The following is a 19,634-nucleotide window of genomic DNA, read 5'->3' on the forward strand; positions in this document are numbered from 1 at the left end:
TATTGCATTTAAGGAACCATGTGTTTTAAGTGAAATGAAATTTAAAGAATTAAAAACTATAATTTTAAATTTAAAAGACTAAAACTAAAATAAAAAGAATCAAAATGTGTATTAATCTTCTATTTAAAATTAAACCAGTACAACATTTTTAGAATGTATGTTTTACCAAGAGCGAGGGGCATGCACTTGAACATGATTATCGATCAGAAGTTTCGCCATTTATAAATGATCAGCAATATAACCTATAGAGACCATACAATGCGCGGGCCCCGTACAGAGTCAATTTGTGCGGTCTTAATTTTTCTTACCGAATAAACACAGCATGTTAGAAATTTTCAACTTTATGTTGGATTAATACTTCTGACACTTGATATTTTAAATATTTTTTTATTTATTCTTTTTTTGTGTGTGAATATTTTATTAATTTATTCAATATCATCTATTGTCTTCAACTTTTAAAATGACAAACAAGTACTTCACCAAAAAAATAAATAAATAAAATGACAAACAAGTAGAAATAATTTTTGATTTGCACAGGTTTTTTTTTTTCCCGTTAACGTCTCTAGATAAGAGCGCCGTTAGTTATGAAACAGGCATTCAACAGATTGGGCGGACGCCAAGGAACCAACAAACAACCCATACGCACACCTCGCGTTCAATCGCTTTCCACCTATTTTTTTCACCTGACGTTTGTTTTTCTTGGGAGGATACCAGGGGCAAAATTGGAATCTCAAAGGAGGTGTTTATATTTTTTTTTTGAGTAGGATGGTATCGCTACCTCAGGGTATCCCAGCACAACCGGCCAAACTAATCCCAGGTGCACTCGCAGGTATCGAGCCCATGACATGGTAGGGAAGGCGCCTTGCGTTCCCGTTTGCGACCAGTCGGACCCGACCCTTGCAGGCAGGAGGTGTTTATATTTAGTGTGAAACAATGTTTCAAACAGGACTGTCTCTGATAAAAAAAAATTCATGTACATAGAAAAAAAAACAAAAAATTGTTCACGCATTTCCTTCTTGTTTTTACGAAGAGCGCAATTCAAAATGGAATTAATATATAAAAATTAATTCTAGGGTGGGATTTTCACAAGTTTGAATTTTCTGGAATTTTTAAAAAATAACATGTCAGAAAAATGATTTAATAAGGAGAAGAAAAAGTAAGTGAATACTATGTATACTTTCATCTTTTTGTGTATTTTTTTTTCAAGAAAAAAATCTTCGAGATTCTTATGGAAATAAATTCTCTGTTGAATGTCAGTTAATTAGGAGTTTTAGTAGCTACAGGTAACGCAATATTTTGCTATTCAGAGCACCATTATTGTAGATTTATTTTTAGATAGTAGAGATTCGTCTTATATTACAAATGAAAGGCCAGCCGAAACTGTTAGAGAGGGGATCATCAATTTCAGAATAAAGAACAAAGAATAGTGGGTATTATTTGAAAGGGGACGGTGAAAGTACAGAATAGAGGTGAAACGCAGGCCCTCATGAAATGACTGTTCGTCCATCCCGGATCGTTGCCATTTCATTATTTATTTATGGGAAAATGGCAATTAGGTCCCACTCAAGAGAATTAAATACAAAAAAGTCTCTTGAAATTATGAAATTATTTTAGAGTCTCAAAATTTTTTTTGCATTAAATTTTATTTGTTTACTTACCAAATTAACCTTTTTTTTTTTAAGTTTGCATTGACAACTGAAAGAGCAGTAGTTGACAACTCAGGATGTAAGGATTGACAACTATCGCGACTGGTTTGACAACTTATGGTGTGATATGCTGAGAAAATGTGTTGTCAAACCAGCCGCGATAGTTGTCAATCCTTGCACCCTGAGTTGTCAACTACTGCTCTTTCAGTTGTCAACACAAAGTTTAAAAAAAAAAGGGGTAATTTGGTAATTAAACAAATAAAATTTATTACAAAAAGGTCCCTTAGGACTTAGAATAATTTATGATTTCAAGGGATTTTTTTACATTTAATTCTTTTGAATGGGACCTAATTGCAATTCTCCTTTTATTTATTCGTGCTTACATGAATCGTTCATACACGCTTCAAAAAGACAAAAGCTGACAATAATTAAATTATTATATTTTTCAATTCTTTGGGGTCTTAGATTCAGTCGCATATGACCAGCTCCAATGTTCAAATCTATGCGTTTTCGGAGCCCACATGCTGCATGATTTGGTAATACGCAGTAAATACAGTTTTTATTTTTGAAAACAAATGGACAAATACGCACAGTACTACACCAAATTAAATGTGGAGAACGCAACATATCTTCAGTGAATCATGCTCTCTCTCTCTCCCTCTCTGAAGGTAGAAGCTAGTTAATAAGATTGTGTTGATCAGGATAAATATAATATCTCAATTTTATTTGTGCATTATATTTACCTTATAGTGCATGATTAATAGGAGTGGTTTTTAATATAAATAACTAAAAAAAGACATTTTTTTGAATATCAATACACATACTTTTAGAAATTATTAAATCAACTGGTTTTTTTAAGCCATGTATGAATGAATTAATTAGCTAGTTTTTACATTTATGACAAGAGGAAATAACATGCATGTTTTAACAAGTTATCCAAACACTCCCTGCAATCCCTTTCATTAAGCCGTATTAATTACTGCTATCATGTTAAAGAAACAAGTTAAATAAATTAAAAATAATAAGTTTGGATTACTAGTGACTGAGTATTATAATGTGGAGTCATTATTTATACGCAATCAGAGGTTATGTCAACTTTTAAACCTCGGAGTGTTGAGGTTGATTCACGACTGATTCCGCTGCGAAGGACGGGGCCAAATAGGAAGGAACAAAAATGGACGATAATTACTAGTAATTAAGGGAGCTGAAATTATTTCACTTTGTTCTGTTCTCCCATTTCGATGTGTGAATATTTCTATATTACTCCCTCGTACCTGCCAAATCCATCTTTAGAAGCCGACATTATCACTTGAGTTTAATTTTACGGGCTGGCCAGATGAGTTCATGACAGTGGGGAGCCAGCCACATCAAGGAAGCCTCACAATGCACAACTATGTTGTGACCCTTGAAAAAGAAAGTATTAGGCATAAAATAATGGAAAAATCACTAACAAGTCCCACAGAAGGCAATTTATTACTCTGAGGTCCCACGAAATATCAAAATCACTGACAGGTCCCAAGGGACCTCAGAGTAATATTTTCGTTTTGTAAAATGACATTACTGCCCCTCATATTCCAGATTCACATTTGCTCTGTCATTACGATTTACAACCTCAGCAGCAACTATTAACAACCTAATGAGAGGGTGTTAACAACCCTAGCAGTATCCGTTAACAACTTACTTTATAGAATTATATAACCTCTACATAAGAGTAAATTATAACCAAATAATATAATACAACAACTTTAACACTAAAATGGGAAGCTTTTTAATATCATTAAGAATTTTAACTAGATCCAATAGGATTATAGTAATATTTTAATGCGAAGATCCATTTACAACCTCAACAGTGACTATTAACAACCGAATGAGAAGGCATTAACAACATAAGTAGTATCAGTTAACAACTTACTTTATAGAATATATAACCTCCGAATAAGAGTAAATTATAACCAAATAGTATAATACAACAACTTTAATACTAAAATGGGAAGCTTTTTGATATCATTAAGAATTTTAACTAAACCCAATAGGATTATAGCAACATTTTAATGCGAAGATCCATTTACAACCTCAATGGTGAGTATTAATAACCCAAAGAGAGCTGTTGACAATCTAGGCAGTATCTATTAACAATTGACTTTATAGGATAATATAACCTCTAACAACTATATAAGATTAACTTTAAGACTATTTAGTTATAGTTTAGTTAGTTATAGTTAGAATTTATATTATCCGATAAAGTTAGTTGTTAACAGATATTGCTAAGGTTGTTAACAATTCTCCTTAGGTTATTAATACTTACTGTTGAGGTTGTAAATGGATTTTCGCATTAAAATGTTGCTATAATCCTATTGGGTTTGGTTAAAATTCTTAATGATATCAAAAAGCTTCCCATTTTAGTTTTAAAGTTGTTGTATTATACTATTTGGTTATAATTTACTCTTACGCGGAGGTTATATAATTCTATAAAGTAAGTTGTTAACGGATACTGCTTAGGTTGTTAATGTCTTCTCATTCAGTTGTTAATAGTTGCTATTGAGGTTGTAAATGGATCTTCGTATTAAAATATTACTATAATCCTATTGGATTTAGTTAAAATTCTTAATGATATCAAAAAACTTCCCATTTTAGTGTTAAAGTTGTTGTATTATACTATTTTGTTATAATTTACTCTTATGCAGAGGTTATATAATTCTATAAAGTAAGTTGTTAACGGCTACTGCTTAGGTTGTTAATGCCCTCTCATTCGGTTGTTAATAATCGCTGTTGAGATTGTAAATGGATATTCGCATTAAAATATTACTATAATCCTATTGGATCTAGTTAAAATTCTTAATGATATCAAAAAGCTTCCCATTTTAGTGTTAAAGTTGTTGTATTATATTATTTGGTTATAATTTACTCTTATGTAGAGGTTATATAATTCTATAAAGTAAGTTGTTAACGGATACTGCTAGGGTTGTTAACGCCATCTCATTAGGTTGTTAATAGTCGCTGCTGAGGTTGTAAATCGTAATGACAGAGCAAATGTGAATCTGGAATATGAGGGGCAGTAATGTCATTTTACAAAACGAAAATATTACTCTGAGGTCCCTTGAGACCTGTCAGTGATTTTGATATTTCGTGGAACCTCAGAGTAATAAATTGCCTTCTGTGGGACCTGTTAGTGATTTTCCCTAAAATAATCGCCTCAACGGCCATCCGATGTTTCTTTTAATAATTAAATCACTATTCGTCGTCTTCTTCTGGAATTGTTCAAATCAGTCCAAAGGCAACATAACCTCCTCTGATCCTTTCAATTAATCATACCAAGTCATCACATATAGTCTCCTTAATTAATCTAACCACATGCTGAAATCAAATCTCTTATACATAAATATTTACATATATATATATATATTGCTTGCTGACGTCGACAGATAACTAGAGGCGGCCTCTGTCAGACCCTGTCTTTTAACCAGATTCACACTTGCACCGTAAAAATGGAAAACGGCGGCACTAAATATTTTTAAAAAGGAGACAAAATTTAAGTAAAACACTAGAAATTTTCTTCGTAGAAAGTTTCCCTCTGTTCATTCACTCCGACCAAATCCAAGGCCACTTCATCACGTGCCTTGGCTCTCTATAAATACCCTTCCGCCATACAGAATCTGTCGCACCATCACATCTGAGAATTTCATACAGTTCCTGACATCTGAAACACTTTCATTAAAATCTGTTCTGCAAGACACAATCCCTTTGTGCCGAACCATGAAGCGACAAACGAGGACGTTCATCCCATGTCTGCTGATATTAGCAACAATCATGTTACAATACTCAACGTCAACCAAAGTTGATCATGAAGTTGGTAATTAATGATCATGCATATATATATATATATACACACACCATTAAATCTCCCTTTGATCTTCGCAATTCTTAGGCTAATAAGCTCCAATTACGTCGTCCGTGCATATATGCATGCCTGGATAATGTTTGTAATAAGAGTTTATGTAAATGATGGAACAGAGTTCGGTTACATAGAAGGGAGCGCGAAGGGGCCATCACGATGGGGAGATTTGAAACCAGAATGGGCAGCCTGTAAGCACGGAACAATTCAGTCTCCTATTGATTTGTTGAGTCGCAGAGTGAAAGTGGTGTCCGCCGGCTCAGAGGGCCTCAACAAGGCCTATAAGCCTGCCGCTGCTTCAATCCTCAACAGGGGCCATGATGTAACGGTAAACACATTCATCACAAATCCAAACTCTATTTATTACACTCACTTTAATTTTCTCAAACACACACACACACACATATACCAACGCGCACGCATTGCATGGAAACCTATACACGAGCATCTAATAATTATATTGCTATTCGGGAAATTGCAGGTGAATTGGGAGGCTGATGCCGGTTCAATAGCAATCAATGGGACCCATTTCTTTCTCCAAGGAGCCCATTGGCACTGGCCTTCCGAACACCTCATCAACGGCAAGAGGTAGGCTCCCCTTCTCTCTCTCTCTCTCTCTCTCTCTCTCTCTCTCTCTCTCTCTCACACATGTTCTTAATTCAACCTAATAATTACCTAACTTCTGTTTTGCTTTTTAACTGATTAATTTCCAATGTGGATTTTCCAATGATTAGGTTTGACTTGGAGCTGCACATGGTTCATCAGTTCACACAGCCAGACGGCACAAACAAGACCGCTGTGGTTACTGTTCTCTACAAGCTTGGTCGTCCCGATCCTTTTCTATCCAAGGTATATAATATACATGAGTACCAATATAACGTGTCAATATGTCAGTATATATGTATATCTTACGATCGTGTTGAAATGCAAATGAATATTGTAGTTGGAAGAATACATAAAGGCGATCGGAGAAGAAGGAGAAGAGAAATCCTTGGGGGTGATTGATCCGTCAGAGATAGAAGTGGGTCGAGACCACTTGTACTACAGATACATTGGATCACTCACCGCCCCTCCTTGCACTGAAGGTGTCATTTGGACTATTTCTAACAAGGTATTTCTATTCATATCCTATCAATTGTTCCCATTTATTTCTATGCATATATTATCCTTCTCTTCATCATATATTGCTATCCATCGTCTCTTAGTCTCACCACTTGAAATTGCTTGTCTCCCCATGATCAGATCGGGACTTTTTCGAGAGAGCAACTAAATTTACTCGTCAATTCAGTCCAATATGTAAGTATATACACATATGCTACGTATTGCATTAAGTTACTGACTAGTAGTTATTTGACACTATAACAATCATGTACTGATTACGTCCTGCGTGTGTTCTGTGACAGTACGCGAAGAGGAACGCAAGGCCATTGCAGCCTCTTAACAATCGAGAAATACAATTTTACGTCCCAAGCTACAAATATTAATAAATCTCATTATTGATTTCCCGTATTCCTTACATTGTTCTTGTACTTGTACTATACATTCATGTATTTTCCGCTTTCAAAGCAATAAGTGCTGTAAAACCCTTTGTTGCGAAGCACATTACTGATTCTTTATTAATATTTCCGGGTGTAAGTTTATTATTGTGTTTCATTATTATTTTTTTTATGAATAATACAAAATTCCCTTCATATTATTTTTCCCCATTTACATTTATCCGTATTTGATATATTAAAAATCAAGCCTCCCCCATTATAGATGTAGAACGCCGAGTTAACAAGCGTCTAACCTTTCTGCAGCGAGTCCTTTGTTTGGATGAGCCGTGATACACAAGTAATTAGCCTGGGTGTTTTTTTTTTTTAAATTAAAAGCAAAACAATTCCCTACATGCATACTAACAAATAAAAAAATATATTATACAGTCCACAAGTGAATTAGAAAATTAATCATTTCCTACGCTTTGGTAAATTTCTGCACCTATTTTTTCTCACGCTCAATCTTGCACATCCAGATAAAAAAAGCTGTGAATTACTCTTTTTAAATGGTACTAACGCAACCAAGACATTGAATTTTGCAGCAATTAATAAGGAGCAATACTAACATTCAGAAACACTAAAAGTAAAATATATAAAGCCCTTTAAGTGATTTCAGTGATTGTGGAAAGCGCATCCAGAGCCCTTTTTCGTTGTATGGGCTTCCGTTTGAATAAGGATCGGAGTCCAATTATGATACGCAATCAATGCTCATACACCCACCAAAACAACCCTCGGCTATGCATACAGATTCCAAACTACAACAAGGGAGGATTGCAATGCCACGAGCCAAGTCGGGTGGCGTAACAAGTGAGGATGTGGGGTGTGGCGTTGGTCGTTATAATTTGCATTGTCTCCAAAATCTTCTGTATACCATGCTCCTTCGCATCGTTTTTAAAAGCCTTGCTAAACTAACAGGGTTAGATATAACCGAAAAAGCTAATCCCTTAAACTTGACAAATTAATATTCAAATCTTCACTACGATATTTACGTGCAACCAAAACAAAAGCCTCGTTGACTATTGTCATTAACAAACTTCATTGAAAAGATGTTCTGATTTTTTATGACAAATAAAATAAAAGGTGACATTTTTAATGAAGCTGGGAACGTTGCTTGGTGTATAAAGGATAACTCATAGCAAAGGAAAATGCAGTTTTCTCATGCACATGTTTAATGGAGCGTTCATATTCTTTTCGTCTGCAACATGTGAAGTGCAACACTGCAACCAATCTCCATTAGTCTTTTAGTTTGAAGTATTTGGTAGGGTAACGGGAAGGAAGGGCCCACTTTAAACGAGTGAATTTCTCTTGCTTGACCAAACTTGGATGTGTATGTTTGTTGTGAACTTAGCTTTTGAGAGGGTGAAGGAGAATATGCCGGCCAAAAATTAAGTTGACAGAAAGGCGCAGCCTTCACCAACAAGGAAGGAGAGGTTGCTCTTCTATTTGGATCCCTCTCCCTCTCCCTCGTCTTTGCCTTGTTGGAGGTGGTTGGTTACTTGCAGTGAGGGCTTGCTTGGAGCCTCGAACCATCATCAGAGACTGTGCAGAGACACTGATGCGGGCGACCGTTTTGAAATTCTGGGGAGACGTTAGGACACAGTGATCGAGGCCAACTGTGGGAGCCATGACTTCCGAGAGAGCATTGAGTCTTGTTGTCGCACATGCATCGCTTTTTTGACCGCGTCGCCCCATGGTGGGCCCCCCACCTTGACTGTTTAACCCCTCCTCTCATTTTCTCTCGGCTTGGGGAGGGTCTTCTCTCCGCTTTCCAGTACTGATTCATTAGCCCCTGACTTTTATAAGTAACAACTGTTATCTCTTTCTTATTTTTAAATATAAATAATATTTACAAATTATTTTAAATTTTTGTAACAAAATTTTTATTTTGTTCATATTAATTATTTATTTTAATATTTAATATATTTATGGTTTCATTTTTCAAACCATTATCTCTCTCTATCACACATTCTCTCTCTTTCATAATTCTTTTTATTATAATAATTTTTATTTTCTTTTTATACTTTCTTCCCCTTATAGATAAGGATATTATGAAAAAAAAATTTTCTAATTTTTATTTATTTATTATTTTTAACTAATTTTTTGATCTCTGTATGGAGTCCTATATTGTCTATAGTAAGCGACCGAGGGCGTAGTATATATGGCCAGGCCTGAGCCGTTTCAATGTACGCATCACCCTTGGGATAATATTATATACCATGATCATTAGGGAATAAAATATTCGCCCCGTTATATTAAGTTCATGCGCGGTCCCCAAACTTGTCCCCACTATTCTCGCCCCTCTTACTCTCTTCGTCAACATATCTACAGGGTTTCTACTCAAATATATACACACACATATATAAATAAGGATTAATAGCTCAGGATTGCTCCTATTTTTATTTTAGTCATTCAAATTTCAAACTATAAATTTTAGCCCCTCATGACCCAAAATTGTATAGGTTTTTATTACATTATAGGAACCATATGTTTTAAATGGAATGAAACCAGAGAAATAAAAAATTATAATTTAAATTTAAAGGATCAAAATTAAAATAAAAACAAATTTAAGGGATCAAACTGTGTATTGATCTTCTATTTAAAATTAAACCAAAAAAACCTTTTTAGAATGTATGTTTTACCAAGAGTTAGGGGCATGCACAGGAACATGATTGTCGATAAGAAGTTTCGCTATTTATAAATGATCAACAATACAACTTATAGAGATCATACAATGCGCAGGTCCCGTGCAGTTTCAATTTGTGCAGTCTTAATTTTTCTTACACAATGTTTGGTTCAATTTAGGCGATTTTATCAGGGGCAACTAAAATTATGGTTTTTTTTCTTTGTTTTCCCCGCTTCTGAAGACGCTTCCTCCCTCTTTTTTGTTTTGTTTTTGTCAAAAAAAAGAAGCCCAATAAAAGATGGGAACGCAATATTTCATCATCTTTCCAAACCTTTTCGACCAAACACGCCATTTACAAGTTCAATCGCCCTGTATAGCTAGTAGCAAAATGGACCCTGCTCATCAGTGTAAAGCTTTAACATGCAGCTTAAAAATAAAATAAACACGGCATCTTAGAAATTTTCAACTTTTATAGACTAATATTTTAAATATTTTATTGATTTATTCTTTCTTTTTTTGTGAACATTTTATTACTTTATTCGATATCATCTATTGTCTTCAAATTTTAAAATGACGAACAAGCAGAAATAAGTTTTGAGAAAAGTAACCAGAAGAGACTAATGGCTTATTTGATTTGGTTGTTAGATCCTGTTTGCACAGGTTTGTTTTCTGTTATCGTCGTTAGTTATGAAACAGGTATTCGACGGATTGGCCGGACGCAAAGGAACCAACAAACAACCCATAGACACACCTCACGTTCGATCGCCTTCCACCTATTTTTTTAACCTGACCTTTGTTCTTCTTAGGAGGATACCGGGGCAAAATCGGAATCTCAAAGGGAGACGTCTACATTTAGTGTCAAATAATATTTTAAATAAGACTGTCTCTAATAAAAAATGCAGATACATAGCAAATAAAAATAGGCAAAACAAAAAATTGTTCATGCATTCCCTTATTGTTCTTACCAAAATGGAATTAATACATAAATATTAATTCTAGGTCGGGATTTTCACGAGTTTGAATTTTCTAGGATTTTAAAAAAAAAATAACATGTGAGAAGAATGATTTAATAAGGAGAAGAAAGTAAGTGAATACTATATGTACTTTTATCCTTTTTATGTCATTTTTTTCCCCAAAAAAAAAATTTCGACGTTCCTATGGTAATAAATTATCTGTTGAATGTTAGTTAATTCGGAGTTTAGTGGTTACAGGGTAAATGCAATATTTTGCTATTCAAAGCACCATTGTAGATTTAGTTTTAATTAGGGGAGATTCGTCTTATCATCAATTTAAGAATAAAGAATAAGGAATAGTGGTATTATTTGACAGGGGACGGTGAAACCCTCGCTCTCATGAAATGACTGTTCGCCCATCCCGTATATATCTTTGCCATTAGCACTACGCAATCACTTGATTACTTCATTATTTATTTATTTGTGCTTACATGAACGGTTCACACACGCCTCAAAAAGACAAGAGCTTGCGATAATTAAATTATTATATTTTTCACCTTTTTTGGGTCTTATTAGATCAGGTCGCACATGACCAGCTCCAATGTTCATATTTATAACTTTTCAGACCCCACATACTGCATGATTTGGTAATACGCAGTAATTAAAAAAAAAAAAAACTGCCAAATACGCACAGTAGCACTAGCACACCATACTTCCCATTACCCAAAAAAAAAAAAAACACGTGGTCAAATTAATTGGGGAGAGCACAAGACATCTTCAATAAATAATGTACTCTTTTTCTAGGGTAGAAGCTAATTAAAAGGTTGTGTTGATGCTAAATATAATATTTCAATTTTATTTGTGAATTATATTTATATTCCATTGTACGATTAATAGGAAGAGTTTTTAATATAAATAATTAGAAAAGAGATATTTTATAAAAATCAAAATACCTATTTTTGTAAGTTTTTAAATCAACTGGTTTTTTAAGCCATGTGTGAATTAATTAGCTAGTTTTTCATATTTATGATAAGAGGAAATAACATGTTTTAACAGGTTATCCAAATAGTCCCTCCGATCCCTGTTACTAAGCCAGATTAATTATTGTTATCATGTTAAAGAAACTAGTTAAATAAAAAGAACAAGTCTGGATAACTAATGACTGAGTATTAGTATAATAATAATGTGGAGTCATTATTTATACGCAATCAGATATTATGTCAACTTTAATTTTAAACCTCGGAGTGTTGTCGGTTGCTTATTGACGACTGATTCCGCTGCGAACGAAGGGGCCAAATACGAAGGAACAAAAATAGACTTTGTAACGTAACTCAACAAAGCGCCCATAATTATTTCACTACTTCGATGTGTGAATATTTCTATTACTCTCTGGTACCTTCCTGATCCATCTTTAAAAGCCGACGTCACCCCTGAGTTTAATTTTAGGGAGAATTATAATAAGATCTCCCAAAAAAAATTAATTATTAAACAATTCTAATAACAATTTAAACAGCTTATAATGATGAGTTTTGAAATAAAAAATGATAATTTATAGGACTTGTTTTATAATTATTTTTTTTCTTAAAATCTTATTATAATTCTCTCTTAATTTTATGAGCTGACGAGATGAGTTCATGGTGGGGAGCAAGCCACACCAAGGAAGCCTCACATTGCTCAACTGTGCTGTGACCCACCAATGGGAGTTGGGTCTAGCAGAAGGGACTAGTTCCTCACAATGTGACGAACTAAAGTTCAAATCCCCGTTGGGAGAGGTAGTCACATTTAGTGCCTGACAGTGTCTCAAATATGATTGCCTCTAATAGAAGGATAGTTATACTTTAGCAAAAAAAAAACTATGTTGTGACCCTGCACCGGAAAAAAAAAAACACACGCACACACTCTATGTTGTGACCCTTACGAAAAAAAAATATTAGGTATAAATTGATTTCCTCAGTACTGTTCGTCGTTTTCTTCTGGAATTTTTCAAATTAGTCCAAAGGCACATAACCTCCTCCTTCCAATTAATCATGCCAAGTCATCATATATAGTCTTCTTAATTAACCTAACCACATGGCCGAAATCAATTAACTTTTATATATATATATATTGCTTGCTGACGTCGATCGATAACCAGAATGAGCACAAGACAGCCTCTGTCAGACCCTGTCTTTTAACCAGATTCACACTTGCACCGTAAAAATGGAAAACGGCGGCACTAAATATTTTTAAAAAGGAGACAAAGTTTAACTAAAACACTAGAAATTTTCTTCGTAGAAAGTTTCCCTCTGTTCATTCACTCCGACCAAATCCAAGGCCACTTCATCACGTGCCTTGGCTCTCTATAAATACCCTTCCGCCATACAAAATCTGTCTCACCATCACATCTGAGAATTTCATACAATTCCTGACATCTGAAACATTCCTTTAAAATCTGTTCTGCAAGACACAATCTCTTTGTGCCGAAGCATGAAGCGACAAACGAGGACGTTCATCCCATGTCTGCTGATGTTAGCAACAATCTTGTTACAATACTCAACGTCAACCAAAGCTGATCATGAAGTTGGTAATTAATGATCATGAACATATATATACACACACCATTAAATCTCCCTCTGATCTTCCCAATTCTTGGGTTAAGCTCCAATTACGTCGTCCATGCATATATGCATGCCTGGATAATGTTTGTAATAAGCGTTTATGTAAATGATGGAACAGAGTTCAGTTACATAGAAGGGAGCGCGAAGGGGCCATCACGATGGGGAGATTTGAAACCAGAATGGGCAACCTGTAAGCACGGAGCAATTCAGTCTCCTATTGATCTGTTGAGTCGCAGAGTGAAATTGGTGTCCGCCGGCTCAGAGGGCCTCAACAAGGCCTATAAGCCTGCCGCTGCCTCAATCCTCAACAGGGGCCATGATGTAACGGTAAACACATTCATCACAAATCCAAACGCTATTTATTACACTCACTTTAATTTTCTCAAACACACACACACACACATATAGCTACGCGCACGCATTGTATTTGCATTGCATGGAAACCTATACACGAGCATCTAATAATTATATTGCTATTCGGGAAATTGCAGGTGAATTGGGAGGCTGATGCTGGTTCAATAACAATCAACGGGACCCATTTCCTTCTCCAAGGAGCCCATTGGCACTGGCCTTCCGAACACCTTATCAATGGCAAGAGGTATAGATTCCCCCCCCCCCCCATATATTCCTAACTCAGCCTAATTACCTAACTTATGTTTTTTTTAACTGATTAATTTTCAATGTGGATTTTCCAATGATTAGGTTTGACTTGGAGCTGCACATGGTTCATCAGTTCACACAGCCAGATGGCACAAACAAGACCGCTGTGGTTACTGTTCTCTACAAGCTTGGTCGTCCCGATCCTTTTCTATCCAAGGTATATAATATACATGAGTACCAATATAACGTGTCAATATGTCAGTATATATGTATATCTCACGATCGTGTTGAAATGCAAATGAATATTGTAGTTGGAAGAATACATAAAGGCGATCGGAGAAGAAGGAGAAGAGAAATCCTTGGGGGTGATTGATCCGTCAGAGATAGAAGTGGGTCGAGACCACTTGTACTACAGATACATTGGATCACTCACCGCCCCTCCTTGCACTGAAGGTGTCATTTGGACTATTTCTAACAAGGTATTTCTATTTATATCCTATCAATTATTCCCATCTATTCCTATGTATTATCCTTCTCTTCATCATATATTGCTATCGATAGTCTCTTAGTCTCACCACTTGAAATTACTTATCTCCTCAGATCAGGACTTTTTCGAGAAAGCAACTAAATTTACTCGTCAATTCAGTCCAATATGTAAGTATATATACATATGCTACGTATTGCATTAAGTTACTGACTAGCAGTCATTTGACACTTTAAAAATCATGCACTGATTATGTCCTGCGGGTGTTCTGTGACAGTACGCGAAGAGGAACGCAAGGCCATTGCAGCCTCTTAACAATCGAGAAGTACAATTTTACGTCCCAAGCTACAGATATTAATAAATCTCATTATTGATTTCCCGTATTCCTTACATTGTTCTTGTACTTGTACTATACATTCATGTCTTTTCCGCTTTCAAAGCAATAAGTGCCGTAAAACCCTTTGTTTCGAAGCACATTATTCTTTATTAATATTTCCGGGTGTAAGTTTATTATTGTGTTTCATTATTATTTTTTTAGTGAATAATACAAAATCCCTTTCATATTATTTTTTTCGATTTACATTTATCAGCATTTGATATTAAAAATCAAGCCTCCCCCGTTATAGATGTAAAACGCCGAGTTAACAAGCGGCTAACCTTTCTGCGGCGATGCCTTTGTTTGGATGAGCCGTGATATACAAGTAATTAGCCTGGGTGTAGGTTTTTTTTTTAATTAAAAGAAAAACAATTCCTTACATGCATACTAACAAATAAAAAAATATTATACAGTTCACAAATAAATTAGAAAATTAATCATTTCCTACGCTTTGGTAAATTTCTGCATCTGTTTTTTCTCACTAGTTTTCTTCAATTTTTTTCTCACCCTCAATCCTGCACATCCAGATAAAAAAAAAAACTGTCAATTACTCTTCTTAAATGGTACTAACTCAACCAAGACATTAAATTTGCAGCAATTAATAAGTAGTAATACTAACATTTAGAAACACTAAAAGTAAAATATATAAAGCCATTAATTGATTTCATTGATTGCGAAAAGCATATCCAGAGCTGTTTTCCGTTGTATGGGCTTCTGTTTGAATAAGGATGGGAGTCCAATTACCATGTGCAATCAATGCTCCCCGTCCACCAAAACCACTCTCGCCTTTGCATATGGATTTCAAACTACAACAGGAGAGGAATGCAGTGCCACGAGCCAAGTTGGGTGGTGTAACAAGTGAGGATGGGGGGTGTGGCGTTGGTCCTTATAATTTTTATTGTCTCCCAAATCTTCTGTATGTCATGCTCCTTCGCATCTTTTTTAAAAGCCTTGCTAAACCAACAGGGTTAGATATAATAAGAGAAGCCAATCCCTCCAACATGATAAATTAATATCGAATCTCCACTAAGATATTTATGTGCAACAAAAAAAAAACTCGTCTATTACCCTGAGATTAACAAACTTCATTGTGAAGATGTTCTGATTTATTATGACAAATAAAATAAAAGGTAGCAAAAAATTTTTTAAAAAAATTCTGATTTATTTAGACAAATTTAACTTTCGGGTTTTCAAGACAACCGAAAATACAATTTTAAACATTTTTTCTTATTCAAAACAAACAAACAAAAATACTGTCTTGACATACTCTGCGTATCGGGGAAAACAGAACAAGTTTACTCCCCTCTGCCTATAATTTTCTCAAAAAAAGAGAGAGAGAGAGAGAAACTCCCGATCGCCCGGTCAACAGGCTTTCAAAACCGAAGAGGAGAATTAATGAAATTCATAACCAGCAAGACCAACGAAGAGGAGATTCTCCAACAATTTTTTGCTAAAATAATCGTTCACAGGCCAAATTCAGTGCCCAAGTCATGAGAAATGGCGCGCAAGTCCCTTATTTTGTCCACATTGATGGGTTAAGCAACATTGAGTTTTGCCGGATCAATTTTAATGTGACTTATCTCGAGATTCATGCAAACACGCGATCAACTCTAGTTAAATTGACAGATTTTATCTTTGAAGAGCAAATTAAAAAGAGAGCGAAATTATGATAAGTTGCACTTACGTAACTTGATCAAGGAATTTAAGTTAGTGAGCGGAGCATCAGTCCAACTACTCTTAAGAACTAAATCATGGCTTTGTCATCACTAGCACAAGAACATTAACTAAGCCACTTATTTTTATGTTATTCCGGGCTCACAGTAAACATAACAGCCCTAAACTATTTGAAATGAGCAACCAGATCGTGATGTAATCACTGCAGCACGTCTTCAACGTTGGATGAACATGATGAAGCAGGTCCACCTTGCGTCAGTCTGGTGTTGTAGGATTTACATTTTAGACACTTATGCGCCAAAACGTGAAAGCTCACCTCTGATGTTTCCCCACAATCATTGCACAGAATCCAGACCTAGCCATACCCATCAGAAATTTCAGAATGTTAGGTGATAACACCGTTGCAACTAAACAGAGGCGCAAAAAAATACGAATGCTTACCATCTTATTTTGATATATATCTGGCATAGGTGTTGATGCAACCTGAATAAGTTGAAACGTTCAGAAAGTATATGGCTCTTTCCAGAAAAACTGTAAGCATATACATATCAGGATATATAATTCTGACAACATTATAGGTACCTCATGATCCAGTCTCTCCCACACGCGCGACATGTCACAAAAAGATTTTGAGCAAACAGGACAAGAATACCTGCCAAGAATTTTTGTCAGGATGAAGCAACAGTGCTTAAACATATATACAACTACCACTGTATTCTATATATCATTTCGGTTGCAGAACTCACTGGAAATGCCGCGCCATTTCTTTCACACATTCCAGATGGATAGAGTGACAACATCGCAATACAGTAATGTCTTTTGTGGTGTCAAAAAGAAACTGCACGTTGGAAAAACGGGTGATCAAATGATTGGTGTTAATGTACCATACAGGATAAAGGAATATATCCATCCAAGATATCGGGGCCCTGCCCTTCTAGGTTCTAATTTTACCTCAAAGCAAACAGGACAATTCTGATGCATGGCTTTTTCCACACAACGGTGTGAGTCCTTTAACAGTGTTGAATAGCAACATCCTATGGACAAATAAAGATCACGATAACGCACTTAACAGTCATTTTGACTATGAATATGAATATCGAAAAGAAACAAAAAGGGCTCATCTCTCCAAGGGAAGTAATTTCGAGACGTATTCAGACACTGACCACATTTGTTGCAGTGGAAAAAATTCTCCTCGCCCCCAATTCTGTGCATATAAATAGAATGTCAAGTAAACAACTGATTAATTGGAGATGAAACTTTAGGCAAGAAACCGTGGAAAGTAAAGAATCAGGGCTTGGCATTGCTTGGACCTGCAGATGCCACATTCATCGCAATGGTACTGATTCTTTGATACCTAGAGTAAACAAATAATACTTCAGTTATTATTAAAGGTCTTGAAAGGAGACCCAGGATTTCAGAAATAAAATGAGGCAAGAAACTAACATCGTCATCAAAAAACTTGCACTTGGAGCAGAAGTAGTTCCCCATGCAAACACCGCACTGAATGCACATCTGTTGAACCTGCAAAGTGAAAAAATATGTCGTGAAAGAGGGTTAATGAATTTATACCAACAGTCTCTGAGATGATGTATCTTTCAGATAGACTCTTACATCTTGCTCGGTGCTACACAAGGAGCAGATAACCTGAAAATAATGGCACAAACACTATTTCCAGTCAGTGCTTCTTTCTCGAGGTTCAAAGATTAGGGATAATTAATTAAAAGTGGTAGGAAAGTAAAAAGGGGGAAAAAACGAGCTAGCATTACTTTTATTTTCGTCCTCTATCTTTTAAAAAAAAAATCCCAGCATTTAATATTCTTAAAAATAGTTAATGTTATTAACCTTGCCAATAGGGTCAGATTAGCTGAACAGAATATATCCAAGTTAAAACCTCATCAATTGCGTTTCTGTATTTCCAAATTGAACTCCTTAGCGACCATTAACAAAGATCATGATTCATGCATTGAAGATTAAAGCGCATGCGGCATACAGCACGGACCCAAAATGGAAAGCTCAAAGTCTTCACTTCAACTTTTCTATCACGGCCGTACAAATATTAGGAGTATATTTATTATTGGAACCAGTTTCAATGCTTTGATGATTGGCACCCTAAACTCAGATTTGAAACAGATTTAAAATTTTTAATTAATTATTTTTAAATTAAAAAAATTATTTTTTGAAAAAAAGATAGTTAATAAATTACCATTCCATACATATTAACATAATTATTTTAAATAAATACAACAAAAAAATCAAATCTGGAGCATTCAAAGAAGATATGAACGACCCAAATCTATAAGCAAAATTTATTATTTCATCTAATACATGGAGTATATGGAGCATTAATAGCAGAAAAAAAGAATAATAGAAGATGCGAAGCTTAGAGCTGCGTACTCTCTTTAAATCGTGACGAGGAAGGTCATGGCGCTCAACAGGGTCCAGTTCAATCGAATTCTGTTGAAAAAGCGGAGGAAGCGTATATTCGAACATTCATCGAGGAAAACAAGAGTTATAATTAGTTTCAGGAAATATAAAATCAACATTAGATAGCGATAGTTCAACAACATCATATACAAAAGCAACTAATTCGAGAGCTGGGATGGAACCTTAGATTCATTATGGCAATGTCTGCAATCGAATATTTCATTGCAACAGGGTGCTATTATCTTGCATCTCCTTCTATAGTGCGAACACCTTCAAATTCCAACGCCGGTGGAACCTTAATTAGTTTTTACCAGCGATTTTCTCGAAAAGGAATCAGAACTCTTCAATGCATGGGAAAAGTTGTAAATAAGGGAGGGGAAAAAAAGATACCCGTGACGGCCACGTCCTATGTCAGAAAGAGAGCCGTCATCTAGTTGAGAAATCCCCCGGGCTGACTTCTGCGGCTCCACGATGCACTCCATCATCCCAGACTCTGCTCTTGCTTTCCGCTGAATCCCGTAAAAATGAATCATGAGTAAGATTAGACGCACGAAGACAACACGACACTGATGAGAATGGAAGAAAATAAAAAGAAAAGTGACGGACCCTAAACCGGAAGTGAAAGGACAATTCAGACGGAAATGAGAGTTGTGGGGGAGGCTGAAGGCAGAGTTGACAGGCGCCAAAGGAAGGTCTCTCCAGAGGGGGAGAGGGGAGAAGGGAAGGAAAATGCGCGTTGCGGGAAAATATCAGAGGCTGGAGGTAGTGAAATACCGAAAGAGCCCCTACATTTCTTTCTAGCCCCCACTTTCCTTCCGTGCAAGAGAGGA

The 19,634-nt window shown here is 35.6% G+C and overlaps 3 protein-coding genes across 3 annotated transcripts; 2 read left to right on the top strand and 1 right to left on the bottom strand.

Moving 5' to 3' along the window:
• The first annotated feature begins 5,399 nt into the window (after positions 1-5,399).
• LOC114732843 (alpha carbonic anhydrase 7-like) lies at positions 5,400-7,079 on the top strand. Its single transcript, XM_028920211.1, has 7 exons — positions 5,400-5,496; positions 5,658-5,866; positions 6,020-6,126; positions 6,273-6,387; positions 6,482-6,649; positions 6,781-6,834; positions 6,942-7,079. The coding sequence occupies exons 1-7, from the start codon at positions 5,400-5,402 to the stop codon at positions 7,020-7,022; spliced, it is 831 nt and encodes a 276-aa protein (XP_028776044.1). The 3' UTR covers positions 7,023-7,079.
• Positions 7,080-13,115: 6,036 nt separating this feature from the next.
• Positions 13,116-14,688, top strand: LOC114732874 (alpha carbonic anhydrase 7-like). The gene is made up of 7 exons (XM_028920252.1): positions 13,116-13,212; positions 13,365-13,573; positions 13,738-13,844; positions 13,949-14,063; positions 14,158-14,325; positions 14,447-14,500; positions 14,608-14,688. The coding sequence occupies exons 1-7, from the start codon at positions 13,116-13,118 to the stop codon at positions 14,686-14,688; spliced, it is 831 nt and encodes a 276-aa protein (XP_028776085.1).
• A 1,665-nt stretch (positions 14,689-16,353) lies between these two features.
• Positions 16,354-19,488, bottom strand: LOC114732859 (E3 ubiquitin-protein ligase RZFP34-like). Its single transcript, XM_028920235.1, has 13 exons — positions 19,411-19,488; positions 19,195-19,313; positions 18,987-19,074; positions 18,775-18,834; positions 17,992-18,024; positions 17,824-17,901; positions 17,691-17,734; positions 17,544-17,584; positions 17,332-17,414; positions 17,127-17,218; positions 16,963-17,032; positions 16,822-16,863; positions 16,354-16,735 (listed from the first exon to the last, which is right to left on the bottom strand). The coding sequence occupies exons 2-13, from the start codon at positions 19,287-19,289 to the stop codon at positions 16,580-16,582; spliced, it is 882 nt and encodes a 293-aa protein (XP_028776068.1). The 5' UTR covers positions 19,290-19,313; positions 19,411-19,488; the 3' UTR covers positions 16,354-16,579.
• Positions 19,489-19,634: the final 146 nt, after the last annotated feature.

The sequence above is a fragment of the Neltuma alba genome, unplaced genomic scaffold, assembly GCF_004799145.2.
Source record: "Neltuma alba isolate B1F8T4 unplaced genomic scaffold, ASM479914v2 tig00012939_pilon, whole genome shotgun sequence".
NCBI lineage: Eukaryota > Viridiplantae > Streptophyta > Magnoliopsida > Fabales > Fabaceae > Neltuma > Neltuma alba.

Bases quoted from the DNA above. Each gene is read 5' to 3' on its own strand.
- LOC114732843 (XM_028920211.1), top strand. From the start codon at position 5,400: ATGAAGCGACAAACGAGGACGTTCATCCCATGTCTGCTGATATTAGCA. The intron at 5,867-6,019 runs GTAAACACATTC...GGGAAATTGCAG, and splicing joins ACAGGGGCCATGATGTAACG to GTGAATTGGGAGGCTGATGC. The intron at 6,127-6,272 runs GTAGGCTCCCCT...TCCAATGATTAG, and splicing joins CACCTCATCAACGGCAAGAG to GTTTGACTTGGAGCTGCACA.
- LOC114732874 (XM_028920252.1), top strand. From the start codon at position 13,116: ATGAAGCGACAAACGAGGACGTTCATCCCATGTCTGCTGATGTTAGCA. The intron at 13,845-13,948 runs GTATAGATTCCC...TCCAATGATTAG, and splicing joins CACCTTATCAATGGCAAGAG to GTTTGACTTGGAGCTGCACA. The intron at 14,064-14,157 runs GTATATAATATA...TGAATATTGTAG, and splicing joins CCGATCCTTTTCTATCCAAG to TTGGAAGAATACATAAAGGC.
- LOC114732859 (XM_028920235.1), bottom strand. From the start codon at position 19,289: ATGATGGAGTGCATCGTGGAGCCGCAGAAGTCAGCCCGGGGGATTTCT. The intron at 19,075-19,194 runs GTATCTTTTTTT...TGGAATTTGAAG, and splicing joins ATAGGACGTGGCCGTCACGG to GTGTTCGCACTATAGAAGGA. The intron at 16,864-16,962 runs GTACCTATAATG...CAACTTATTCAG, and splicing joins GGGAGAGACTGGATCATGAG to GTTGCATCAACACCTATGCC.